At 42.8% G+C, this 13,097-nt stretch overlaps 1 protein-coding gene across 2 annotated transcripts in view; it reads right to left on the bottom strand.

Annotated features, from left to right (window-relative positions):
* Positions 1-222: 222 nt before the first annotated feature.
* The window catches only part of USP6NL (USP6 N-terminal like), a 113,430-nt gene continuing 100,555 nt past the window's right edge, over positions 223-13,097 (bottom strand). For both annotated transcript variants that reach the window (XM_045535962.1, XM_045535968.1), the window contains exon 14: positions 223-3,797. In XM_045535962.1, the coding sequence (XP_045391918.1) occupies positions 2,437-3,797 (1,361 nt within the window). In that variant the 3' untranslated portion in view covers positions 223-2,436. The remainder of the gene's footprint in view (positions 3,798-13,097) is intronic.

The following is a 13,097-nucleotide window of genomic DNA, read 5'->3' as shown; positions in this document are numbered from 1 at the left end:
TTGGCAAAATACTTAAAACCATGCACCTACAGTCATAGAGTAAAATCAGTCTCCACACCAAGAAAATCCTTACCCAATAGGTTTTTCATCAATATATTTTGACCCACTTTACCAGTATTATTTTATCTGTTCATTATTTCATTATCTTTTATTAAAAAATAAATTTGAAAGAGTAAAATTGTATGGTGGCAAAATAATTTTGAATTAAATTTCCCTAGTTAAAAAACTAACATAGAGAGCTTCATTTTATAATGGGGAAGACTATAATTAATGCCTTATTGCTATTAACAATGTCATATTAAATAAAACAAAGGGAAAGGTGATGTAGTTCTAAACACAATCTTACTGGAAATTAATAAAGCACATGACATAGAATTGTGATATATATAAAGTTACGTAAGAGAACACTAGGCAGCACACATTCAGTTAGCAGAGGATTAGCTTTAGACGCATCAGGGATGCACCCATTTTTGCCATATGAAAAAAATACACATAAAAGACACAAAACAAAATATACTTATTACTTTCAGCATGTTAAAAACAATCACATCAAAAAAAGTATACAGATAAAAAATGTCAGATGACATAAGAAAATAGTGCTTGTGTGTGTGTATATATATATTTTGCATATATATATATAAATCTACAGTATTTACCACGTTGATATATATATTTTGGAGCAGCTCAGATACTGCTATCATAAACTAAATTGTACAGCTTGGTTTATTATAAGTCACAGAATCATGGTTCAAAAATTAGAATTAATATCCTCAGCTACATTTTTATATACATTTATTTCGCAGGTTCCACATGATTTAAATCAAGAGCCTGGTTATTTTACCAGGGTTTTGTTTGAGCTTCAGTGTAGTGTTCAGCTTTAATACGCTGCATTTGTTTTGCCATTTAATAACATCATTACCAAGTTGATTAAAATTACATTAGACTCATTATATACATAAAAAATATTGTCACATTCACTAGCTAAACAAATGTTACTTTCATTTTAATCGACATACTTCTGTACCTTGAAAGCTTAAAGCTCCAATTGGCAACAGGAAGAACCATCCGCATTAGGTTTTCTACTCTCTAGTATTCAAATGTAAGCAAAGTAATGTCGAAAACAAGCTCCCCAATTAAACATGAAGTCATACTTTCTTGGAGGGCCCAAAACTTTGTCAGTGTTTTGGTGATTGTAGTGTAATAGGATATTTTAAAAGACATTACTAATTTTTTTTTTACCACAAACCTGAATTTTTTTCAATGAAAAAGGAAAAAAAAATATTTTCAAAAGCATGAAAGTAACGCTATACTTTTTAAAAAGATCAAAATCCTACACTCCTATTAATAATTAGGATCATTTTTTATCATTTTTACATGGCTAATTTAATGGCCCGATTAAGAACAGTAAAACCCACTGACCACATTCTCTATAGACAGAAAGCCAGGAAAGGATCATGTAAACGACCACCCTGGGGCAGAACTGAGAAGGAACCACATTGTTGATCCTGCTTCCAAAGGAATTTCAAAGGCATTTGTGCTGCGTCCTGGGCAAGCGCTGATGGATCCCGCGGCACCCACTGCAGAGCTGTGCCCAGCATGGCCTGGGCATCAGGCAGGGACAGCCTGCTCTGAGCTCTGCAGGAGTCGGGCCAGAACAAAGCACACAAGAGCGCTAAGACTGGCCTGGTAAACAGATACGAGGAGCCCTACACCTCAGGCCATAAACTCACTTTAACTGCCTTGATTTTTAAGCACCATTAAGCGGTTAGCCTTTCCCTCCAATGTATTTAATTGTCAGATTCAAAGAAAAGGGTAGCAACTGAAGGAGAATGATGAGCATTCTGTGAGATGCTGAATTAATAAAGTCAGGGAAACTCTTTAGTCAGTTTAAGACCCAGGTTAAAATATGAGAGGAAAAAAACTGGAGTAAAAGAGACATTAGGGAAAAGAAGAATAACACGTTATTCCATGGGTCTGAATTAAAAGTACTTTTTAAAAACACTTCTTTAGTTCTGCGTTCAAATGTGTATGCACAGATGCCTACGACAGCTATTAAAAGACATACACACCACAGTAGCCTTAAAAATACCAAATCTATGGTTTTTCAGTACTTGTAACATTAGTGGAAATAGAACAGGCCAATAGAGTAAAAACGTTCAGGTTTTGGAGGAAGATATAAATGGAACTGAGTAATAACTTATCACTGTGCGTGCATCCCTAACTGCTATTGCTGTTTCCAGGTTAAATTCTTTTTAACAGGGTCAGTGATGACGTAATTTAAATGCTCATCTTAAGCAGCATCTACATGAGGATGAAGACATTTCCATATATGCTTATCACTAACAGACACCAGGGTTGTGCAAGTTGTTCACAATAGTATAAAATACTGCTTTGGCAATGACAGACTCAGCAACGCGCGTTTCGTGGGATCGGGTCTCACAGCAGCACCGACTCCTGGATGGAAAGCCCGTCCCTGTTTCTGTAGTGGTAGGCGGGGGGCGAGGGCCCTGAATACTGATAGCCGGGAGGGCTGGCGTCCTCCACCGCGCGGGCCGGTCTGTACCGCACCGGGCTGTCCACCGAGACCGCGGGGAGCCCGTGGGCCTGGAAGGGGACGTGCTGGAATGCCGCGTATTGTGCTGCGCTGCCACGACCAGTGTCCCGAGCCCACGACTGCCCGTGCACCTCGGGCCTGTAAGTGTAAGTCACTTCCGGCCACCTTCGGCTGTCTGGCAAATAATCCACCGGAGGAAGGATGAACTGCGTGTGCTTTGGGGACCCTGAACTGCCAGGGTGCCCGCCAGCGGCGACGTCCGCGGGAAGCACTTCCATCCGGCTGGACGGCAGCACGGGCGGGCCCGGGCGGCCGGACGCTCTGTCCGGAGACAGATCGATGGAAAGACTGGAGCCGTGTGGCCTCCCGGAAGGACGGCCTGGGGCCCCGGGGCTGAAGCGGGGGGACCCAAAGCTGTTGGCGGCGGGGAAGTGTTTCGGGGCGTCGCCGTGGGCAGGGCGCGCGTGGCCGGGGGGCTGCACCCTGAAGGCGAACCTGCCGGGGGCTCTCGCGGGGCCTGCGCTGGGCTCCGAGGGCTTCCGCAGGCTGCCGGGGGGCGCAGCGGTCCTCGGGCTGTGCGAGCGGGCCCTCTCCAGGGCCTCCTCCACGGCGGCCGCGCCTTCGCCCTCGTCGCCGGGCGCGCTGTCGCCGGGCACGTTGTCGTATTGCGACGCGGTGGAGCCGCGCTTGCCGTCCTCCACCTCCAGGGCCCTGGGCTGCGGCCTCGTGTGCGACACCGGCCCCCGGGCGTCGGCGGGGCTCGGGGCGCCTGCGAGCGCGGGGTGCCCCTGTCTGCTCTTACCGTCGGCGACTCTGGCAGTTCTCTCCGCAGCTGAGCCGTCGGACGGTTTGTTCCACCTGGGCACAAACTCCTTCCTGACGTTGGAAGTGGCGTTGCTGTTTTGGTTAGCAGCGGCATGATTATACTGCCTGGCACTGTCGTGCGGACCTGACGGGGGTATTCTCTGAAAATCCGCCTCTTCCCTAAGCTTCTTGCTGTCGTCGTCCACCGATTTCCGTCGTAGCGGCCTGGCGCGCTCCGGGGTGCCCGCTCTCCCCTGGTGGCGCGGGGAGTGCTCGTGCTTCCTGGGCTGCGACAACGCCGCACCCTCCCTCCTGCTGCCCGGGTGGGGGCTCGGCCTGCCCACGCTTCTCTGGCCGTTGCTCAGGTGACTGATGCCACCACCCTGGAATTCAGGCGGAAGCTGCCCCAAAGGTTTCTTTGGATATTCATCCTCCTTACCTAAAGAGAAAATAAATTCATAAGTACAAAAAATACATAAGGAAACAGTATCCAGTATAAAAGATACATTTTTAATAACTGCATCCTTTTGGTACGCGTACACTCATTTATACACACACTTTTACACCACAGCATTTTAGCGGCTGGTGGGATTATCCATCTTTTAGAGACGGACACTAAAACGCACCCCTCAAAAGCTTACTAGGCAATGTGTGGGTGGGAACATTTTGTAAACTGATGGGTGAGTGTCATACATTTGTGTAACACAAGACTCTCATATTTTGTTAAGACATATTATCTCGTGCTTTTCCAAGAATGCAAGGCTGACATTCGCATTTCTATTCCTAATACAATCCTGCAGGTCACTAGCTCAGGGTCTTAACATGATACTACTTTCACTTTAGCCTCAACTGCAATGGTTTTGAAATGGCAGTAAAACTTTTCCTGTCAACTTCAAGCAGACCCACCAAATTTAAAAGTCACCTTACTCTCCACTGTGGTCTCAAAGTGGCCCCCAAATAGATTCTTATTCTTAAGTACCTCCCACAGTACAATTTCCTGAAAAAAGAGAAAGTACTCACTAACTGAAAGTTAACGTTCTACTTTAAATGCAAAAAAAAAATTAGACTAAGAAAGAAAATCATATCGGATACCTTTAGTTTTATATTTTAAATAATTAACAGAAAATTTATAAGGATTTGAAGGAAACTGACTGGCCATTTAGGAAATTACCTATTATTCATAGGCCAAATTTCATATGAAACCCCAATATATGAAGAAAATATACAGAAAGCTGCTCTGGTTAAAATGGAGGGCTCAGGGCTCCTACCAATCAAAGCTCTTCTTCTTCCCTCCACTGGGAGCTCCGTAGAGCCCTCAGGGTCCAGAGCTATTCGGTCCTGCCTGCATTTTCTAGGTGGGGAAGCAAGAGTCTCAGAGAAGCCAAGTGATCTTGCAGTGGCAGAAAGTGAATGAAAACCCAGCATTTTCACTCTCAGTTCACTGTTCTCTTCCACTGCACCATTTTCATAAAACCTCAAAGAAACTTTTGATGGTTTCAACTGAATTTAACTTTGACAATATTTATGCAGGCTCTGTATTATATACATTTGAAAGCACAAAAAGAACTAGAGTTGGCCATAACAGTTTGTTTCGTTCATTTAACATTCAACAAATACGTGCAATTATTATGTACCAGGCACTGTTCTAGGTGCTGGCACCGCAAGTATGCAATGACACAGGCGAAGTCCTGTCCCTCTGGACCTTACATTCTAATTGTGCACAGTGCTATGAAGCAAATTAAAGCAGGAAAAAGCACTTACAATGACTGGGAGTGGGCAGGGCAGAGCAAGGAAGATTCCAGCAAGAACAATAGCCCTCTGAGCAAAGGCCTGGAGCTGGGGACAGGCAGAGTCACACACAAAGGGCCTTGAAGACTGTAGTAGGGAGTCTGGATTTTACTCCAAGCTCACTGCTAAATACGAGAGGCTTTTCAGCAGGAGAGTCACATAATCTGATGTATATCTTAAAAAGGTCACTTTAAGTGATGGGTTGGGTTTAGACTGTGGCAATAATTAATCATGCTAATAACAGAAACGGTTAATACTTACTAAGCACTCACCACGTCAGCCACTGCTCAAAAAGCTGTACTACAACGTTAGCCTTAGGCACACAGTGCAGGTCACTACTATTTTATTCATTCCACAGATGAGAAAAACGGAGACAGAAATTAACCTGCTCAAAGCCACATAGCTAGTAAGACGCAGAATTCAAACCCCGAGTTGATTCCAGAGCCTTCACTCTTTATTCCTACACTATACTGTGGTGGGAGGAGAGAGAAGAGGTTGCTTCTTGGATGTATTTTTAAGGTACAGTCCACACACTGCTCGGTGGTTGGACATGAACTGTAAGGGAATAAGCAGAGTTCAGCAGGACTCCGGGTTTAAAGGCAGCCAAACGCAGACACTGTTGTTCCCTAACAGTTGGCGTAACCAACACTGTCCTTGCACCCTTTTGTAAGAAAGATGTTTTGTGAGATGTGGACAAATTATTTTAATTAATAACCCCAAATTTAAAATGCTTGTCATTGAGAAAAGTTTTCTTTGCCTTATGAATGTTGTACGTGAAATGTGCATTTCGGTTTAGCTTCTGACTGGTCAACATGTGAAACGCATGGAATGGAGGAAGCTGACTAAAACGCTGCCTGAGTCAAGAATATTCAGAAGTAGTTATTCAGCCCATCAAGTTAAAAGCAAGTGATGAAAATAAAATTAAAATCTACTTAGTATCTCCTGAAAGGTTTTTAATCAACTCTATAGATTTTATAGTTATCTATTTAGTCCCACATAAATATATGAATTCCTTCTTCCCTGGAGGCAAATAATCCCAACAAACACAAATTATCCAGAAGATTTAAAGACCTATATAACAGAAAAACTAAATTTATAAACTTTCCTTTAGTCCCCACTGTCTGACAGTTTTCTAAGGGCAGAACACAGTGAGCCGAATGGCTAAGTCGCTGGCTGCTATCAGACAATAACAACAGCCAATCGTCAGTAGGAACCTGATGGAAAACACAGCCACTAAAAAGGGAAGGAAAACTGTGGCACCCAGAGAGTGGCTCACTTGTGCCTGCAAGATGTGCTGTTCCAGGGGACAAAACTGGATTCGTCGTAGAGATTATCATGCTCAGCCTTGGGGGCGAGCAACCTCCAATGGTCACTGGCTTGCGGCAGCCTGCAGAGGCCGCCAACTTTTTAGTTCACATGAAATAATCTTAAATGTTTTTAAAATTCTCCGTAGCAGTATTTAAAAAAAAAAAAAAAAAGTAAGATTTCTAACTGGCTTGCTGTCGCATCTCACGTGTGCTCCCGCGGAAGGTGAGTCTACCTGCGGGAGCTGCACGTGCTTCTCTGCAGACGATCAGCCTGTTTCTGCAACGTTTCAGTCTGTGTCAACCCACAGCTCATGAAAACCCAAGTCACTTGAAATCAGGTGTTTCAAAGGGTAACTACCCTTAGGTCTACACCCCAAATCTCAAAATTGGTTGGTTTTACTAAAAACAAGTTTCATGGACTGCCTTTTTCTGTTAGCAGAAAGTCACATATTCCATTACTTATGATCATTATGGTGCTTTCATGGTCCTCACACATTTTCAATGTCAACAATGTAATGAGACCAACTACAGTCATTAAAATATATCTTATATAACCACATCAAAAAGACAACTGAGCAAGGCAAACATGAAAGGCAGAGAGTTGCGACACTGCAGATTCCTGTATGTAGTTTTCTATGTCCTGTGGTCATCAACTTAATGCTGGGAATGGTCAGTTTGGGGCTGGCTTCCACAGACCCTCAGCTATGGCTACTTTTGGATGATGGTGTAGTGAAATGGCGCCCTTTCTCAGCACGGTGACCCAGAGTCTGGGCGCTGCTCTAGGCTGGAACTAACTGAGTAAGATGGATGATGGCGTCCCTTATCCTCAACACTGCAGTGGACAATGTGTCAGCTGTCGGCAGTCACAATGTACTTCTGGGCTTTTTCATGGCCAGTGACTGCCAGATGTTCAGCTGTGTATCTCTAAGGCATGGTGGAAAGACACGGTCACAGGAACAAAACGACCTGAGTCTGAATCTTGGCTCTGCCACTAATAAGCTGTGTGAACTTGGACAAGTCATGAACCTGAGTCTCAGATTTCCCATTTATAAACGAGGATGGCAATATCTGTTTTGTATATTTGCTGTGAGGATGAGAGTTAGTATATGAAAAAAAGTCTAGCATATTTCCCGGCATATAGCAGTAGATACTTAGCAATTGGTAGTTATTATTAATATTAGTCTATACGATATACAATCATAAATTACATAACAACAGGAACATGTTCTAAGAAACGAGTCATGAAGCGATTCTGTCGTGTGAACATCACAGAGGGCACTTACATAATCCTGGACGGCACAACCTGCTATGCACCTAGGATACACGGCATTCCTTCCAACACCTGTTTGTTCCATAGTGTTTCAAAGAAGACTGACACAGTAATCTCATTTACAAGTTCACCTGGTCCAGTGGGATGTTCCAGGACACACTTACTGTGTCTGGTCTCTTAAGTCACATCTTGGTCACATTTGGCTTCAAGTTCCTCTTATCAATATGTATTCAAATTTTCTCATTCTAAACCTATTTTTTACTGAAAACGTGGAAGCAAAACATTTGGAATAGTGCCTCCATCCCTCGGTAGGGACAAGGGGTCCTGTCCTGCCCCGTCTCTTCTCTTTCAGATACACAGAGTCACGGGGCTGGCTTTAGTTACGACGTCAGGGTGAGGAAGAGAAGCCAAGGATGGCAGCAAGAGGGTTTAATAAAGGACCTACGCCATGGAAGAGGTTAAGAAAACACATTAGAGGTGGGTGGAAGGAAGAAGGGGGGAGAAAGAGGACTAAGAGAATGTGGAACATCTCTGGGGAAAACACTGCCACGGCACAGACTATCCTACGCTGAAACATCCACAGATTTTCATTCTGAAATCCTTTAAATACATAAAAGGCACACATCAGCAAAGCCTTAACTAGACACATAATAAAATGTGGGATTATGGATATAAAGCACATATTTCTTAGGATTTAAAAATTAAAGAATTTAATAAGTGAGATGTAATGGAGAGACTAAGGTGGTAATTTCAGGCACGAAATGAAATGTAAAGGTATGTGTAACGCACACTTGGGAGATATAACTTTTCAAGAAAAGTATTTACCTTATACTTAACACAACTTTATATTGCAGTAAACACAGAAATTTCTCCAAGGAAGAGTACTTAATATTCTGTGCATCTACTCATGATATTATAATTAAAAGAAAAATTTAACATGTTCTATTTATTGAATGGGCAAGAGTCTAATATGGGAAAAGAATCTGTAACTATTCAAAATTTCCAAAAAGCAGCCCCTTAAAGTTCCTCCATGATAGTCCGTAATACATTCCCCTTTTCCCCAAGTAGACCATAACCTAAGTACTTCTTCTGTATTCCTTCCCATCGTACCTAAAATAGGAATAAACTTACAAGGAAGTTGTTGACAAAATGTCCATTCGTTCATCCACAAGTCATATGAATTAGAGTAATGACAATGTCCACATAAACAGGTCAGAAACATAATGGATATAAATATCCACAATCCACATAGCTAAGAAACTAGATGTAGTAGGGTTTGGAGAAAAAAAACCAGTATAGACAAAATGACGTTGTATCTAATTAATTCCTAAATGACAACCCCTCTTTAGGAGAGGAATGTGGCAAGTACCTCAAATGCACAAAAACATCTAGAGGATATGGCCTCTTTGCCCTGACAAAGATTTTCAGTAAGGATGGAAGAAGGCAGTAGACAGGGATATAAGAAAGAGCCTCTGAAAACATGGGTGCTTAAAGAAACCAATTCCTCCAAATTCTAAGGACAGTAAAGTGAGTTAGGCTACGAGGCCCCTACACAGTGGGATAATGGTATCACATAAACCAGGCCCACACTGCAGGGTCAGGGCTTGCTTAATTTCAAACAGTGTCCGTTCACTCCTACTTTCTACAGTGATCCATGGCCAGGGAGCACACCACATGCTAACACGTGTAGCTAATATGTGACTCATGAGACCAGCATCAACATCTATCTTCCCTAAATACTTGTCGACTGGTAACACCGTTGGATGGTGCCGTATACAAGTTACTCCCTCCCATCACCGACCTAACACCTCTGAATAGTGTAAAATTCTCAGACATTCCCAATGATCAATGTGCATGCACTGCTGACATTTCAGAAATGGTCCTGGGGGCCCTCGGGGCAACATTGTGGACGAGGAAGGAGAAGGGGTGGAAGGAAGGGAAGAAAGAAGAGAGAGGGAGAGGAGAGGGGTGAGGAGAGGGATGAGGAGGGAGGGCAGCGGGAGGGGAGGGGAGGACATCAAGGTAGGCAAACACCTACCCTGAGGACCAGAGGAGAAACATGGAGAGCGGAGGCGGGTGGGATGCAGAGGGCAGGAGAGGGAGGAGGCCCCAGGGACCCCCTGAGCAGCAGCCCCTGCTGTCTGCTCTCTGGGACTCTCCTGTCTGTGCAGGGACACGCTCGTGCTTCACAAGTGGACAGGGCAGAGGCTCGACTCCCACAGCAGTGCCAGGATCCAGGACTCTGTGCCCGGGGATCTGACTGCTGTCACTCTGACATTAAGAGAAAAAATCTACCTGACTTCACTATACAGGTGATTCCTTTTTGAAGATGCATTATTCAACTTTCACTAGGCGGAAGAGACACTGTGTAGACCCTATAAGAAGGCCAAATGCTATCACCAGCACCATTTTCACGTGCTACTAAATATTCTCTATTTTTTTCCACAAAAGTAGATCCAAACAAAGCATTCAACGTTTGGTACAAGCTCTTTGTAGAGGTAGCTTGACCTATCTGAACTATCACACACACACACACACACACACACACACACACACAACTACTGCTATACTTGATCTTTGGTTTAAATATCTCTTTTCACCCCTAAGCAACTCACGGTAACTAAAAGATTCGAGCATAATTGATGTCAAAAAAGACAGCTATATACAGGCACAATTAATATTTACCATCTATGCTTTCATTCTGGGCTGCTTTTCAACAGATATAATGCTTTCGCTCCTACCAGCTTCATGACTAAAATTCTGTGTCCCCTTTCTCCCCCTAACAACACAGGAGTGGAAGTGAAGACCTACAGCCCTACTTCCACTGCTGCTGTCAGATGTCACGGGCGTTGCCTTTGTGAAAACAGCACAGTGATGATATTTTTCACCAGTGTTCGGTCAGATGAGTGGTATTTTTATGGCCGTGCTAACAGTTAGAATAATATGCTCCAAACAAAGAAATATAACTTGATACATTTTAGAATAAAGGTAAAAATGTTGATTAGTTTCCTCTTAAGTAACATTTTTTTCTTAAAAGAAAACAAAGAATACTCCAGTGGTCCCTAAAGGGCAAGGGAGAGCATCCCTCCTACGCCTTCCCTTGTCCACCCTTGATCTTGCTCGGGTCTCTGTCGCCACCTGGTGGAGGCCACACTCACCTACAAGATGTGCTGCTAAATGGTCTGAGAGCTTCGGCAGCTTTCTGCACCCAAGAGACACGTAATTACAGCAAAATGCCCTAAGTGCTCTCTCTGTGAGCAGCGTTCTACTTTTAAGTTTCAATAACAGAATATATGTACTCTGACTGTTCTAAGAGTTTTCAGTAAGAAATGGTAGGGGGCTGCTGTCACAAAAATTATTCTATTGTTCTGGGGAAGAGTTATCCCCTTTGGATCAAATATTAAGTCCAACTGAGTTTTAAAATATTCTCACAAAATCACTGATTGTAAATACAACTCCATTTCTGTTTAATGTAACATTAGCCTGAAGAATATACAACTCAAATACATTGTAGCCTTCCATAAGGTGATTAAAAGAAATAGTTTGCTTTCTAAATTATATAATAGCTATCATAATAAAAGAATATTCAAAAAACTTATTGTAGTTAGCCTCATAGGCTTGACTTTTTTCAGCAGATTAAATTTGAAAGGTAGCGAAACAGAAGGGAGACAAGTATTTAAACATATCTCTCACTAGAAACATATTTAATGCTATGCAAATTCTATAGATCTTTGAGAAATAACGTCAATTTTAAAAACCTGCACTTCGTATTTCTTAGCATCAGTCCACACACACACACGTGAAAACTGTTGTGTGTGTAACATCAGTTTATATTACATAAACAAATACAAGTGAAAACCCACTCAAACCCTCAAAAAGACACTAACCTACAATAAAATTGACACGTGTATGTGTGTGCGCGAGGGCAATCAGGATACAGAATGGTTTTGTCACCCCCCAAAACTGCCTTGTGCTGATCTTTTGTACACAGTAGGTTTTTATCATCTAAAACATACATTGGAACTTCACTTACTTTATAAAAAATATTGCCTGCATGTCTACTATCTGCCAGGCACTAGATCAAGTACTAGTGAGGCAGAGACACGGCCACTGTCACAGGAACTTTCTCTAACAGCAACACACAAACTGATACTCGCGTGCTCAGGCACTGGAAGTGTGAGGACGGGACAGTTCAGACATGAAATACAGGCTGTCAAATCCTACAGGTTTGGGGAGGCTGGGGACTAGCCGAGAAGACTTCAAGAAGGTGGTGATGAAAACTAATAATAGTTAAGGACACAGGTATCTGGAGAACTGTTAGGGGCATTCCTGGAGGAGAAGCATACTCAAAGGCACATTAATGTGAAAGAGACCTGTGAGTAGCAGCAGCCATTTGGCACAATGCACAGCTGTGTCTTTGGAATCAGGCCTGGGGTCAATTGAGAGGCCTGTCATTTACCAGTTCTCTGACCTTGGGCAGGTACTGAACCTTGAACTTCAAGTTTTCTCATCTATAAGCTACTAATAATAATACTGATGGCAGAATGACCATGAAAACTATTCAAAATTAAAATAAATGCCATTTTAAAAAATAAATGCCATTTAATGTATGAATTACGGCCCTACCAAATAAGAAACAAATGGAAGGAACAGAGGATTCCATCAGGCTCAAAGACCTCTAAAAGTAAAAGGGAAAGGCAAAGACCAAAGAAATGCAAAATCCAACCCTCTGGGCTGGGAAGACCCAGACTTCCTTGTGGAGGAGGAAGAATTAGGCAGAGCACAACCAGAATCTGAGGGTTCCTGTAACGGCACCGGCCTGGACACGACAGAAGGCAGCCAAGTGAGTGCTACTGTGATCTTTCTGCAATTTCCTTTTCTTCCCTCTTGTCTTCCACTCCCCTTCCCCTGACTCTCTCCCACTATCCTGTATCTAGCTCTGTTACTGCCTATCCACACACCACTAGTAATCACTTGTGTAAATTCTCTCTTCTGTGTGCACCAGTAGAGCAAGAAACACATCTTTCTCTTCAGTTTTTCAATCCTCAGCAGAGCATCTATAGACAACCTAACAGTATGTGCTGAAAAATGTTCTGCAATAAGTGAATAAAATACATTATCTACACTGCAACATACTGCAAAGAGCCCTGGATTAATAGTCAGAAAAACTGGACTCCAGTCTCAGTAATACTATTTGGTGGTTCTGTAGCTTCATATTTAAGTATTTAAGTGTCAGTTTCCTCATCTGTAAAATGGGGCTTTTACATGCCTTCCTAGTATATATGGTTTCACAAAATGAGATGACGAAAGCAAAAAGTGCTTATTATTATGCTTGTTTAAACACCACGGTTACTTCTGTTGAACAATATTATAT

The sequence above is a fragment of the Lemur catta genome, chromosome 1 (assembly GCF_020740605.2).
Source record: "Lemur catta isolate mLemCat1 chromosome 1, mLemCat1.pri, whole genome shotgun sequence".
In the NCBI taxonomy this organism is placed as follows: domain Eukaryota; kingdom Metazoa; phylum Chordata; class Mammalia; order Primates; family Lemuridae; genus Lemur; species Lemur catta.
The sequence above is the reverse complement of the archived record's forward strand: the minus strand, read 5'-3'. Positions and strand labels throughout refer to the sequence as shown.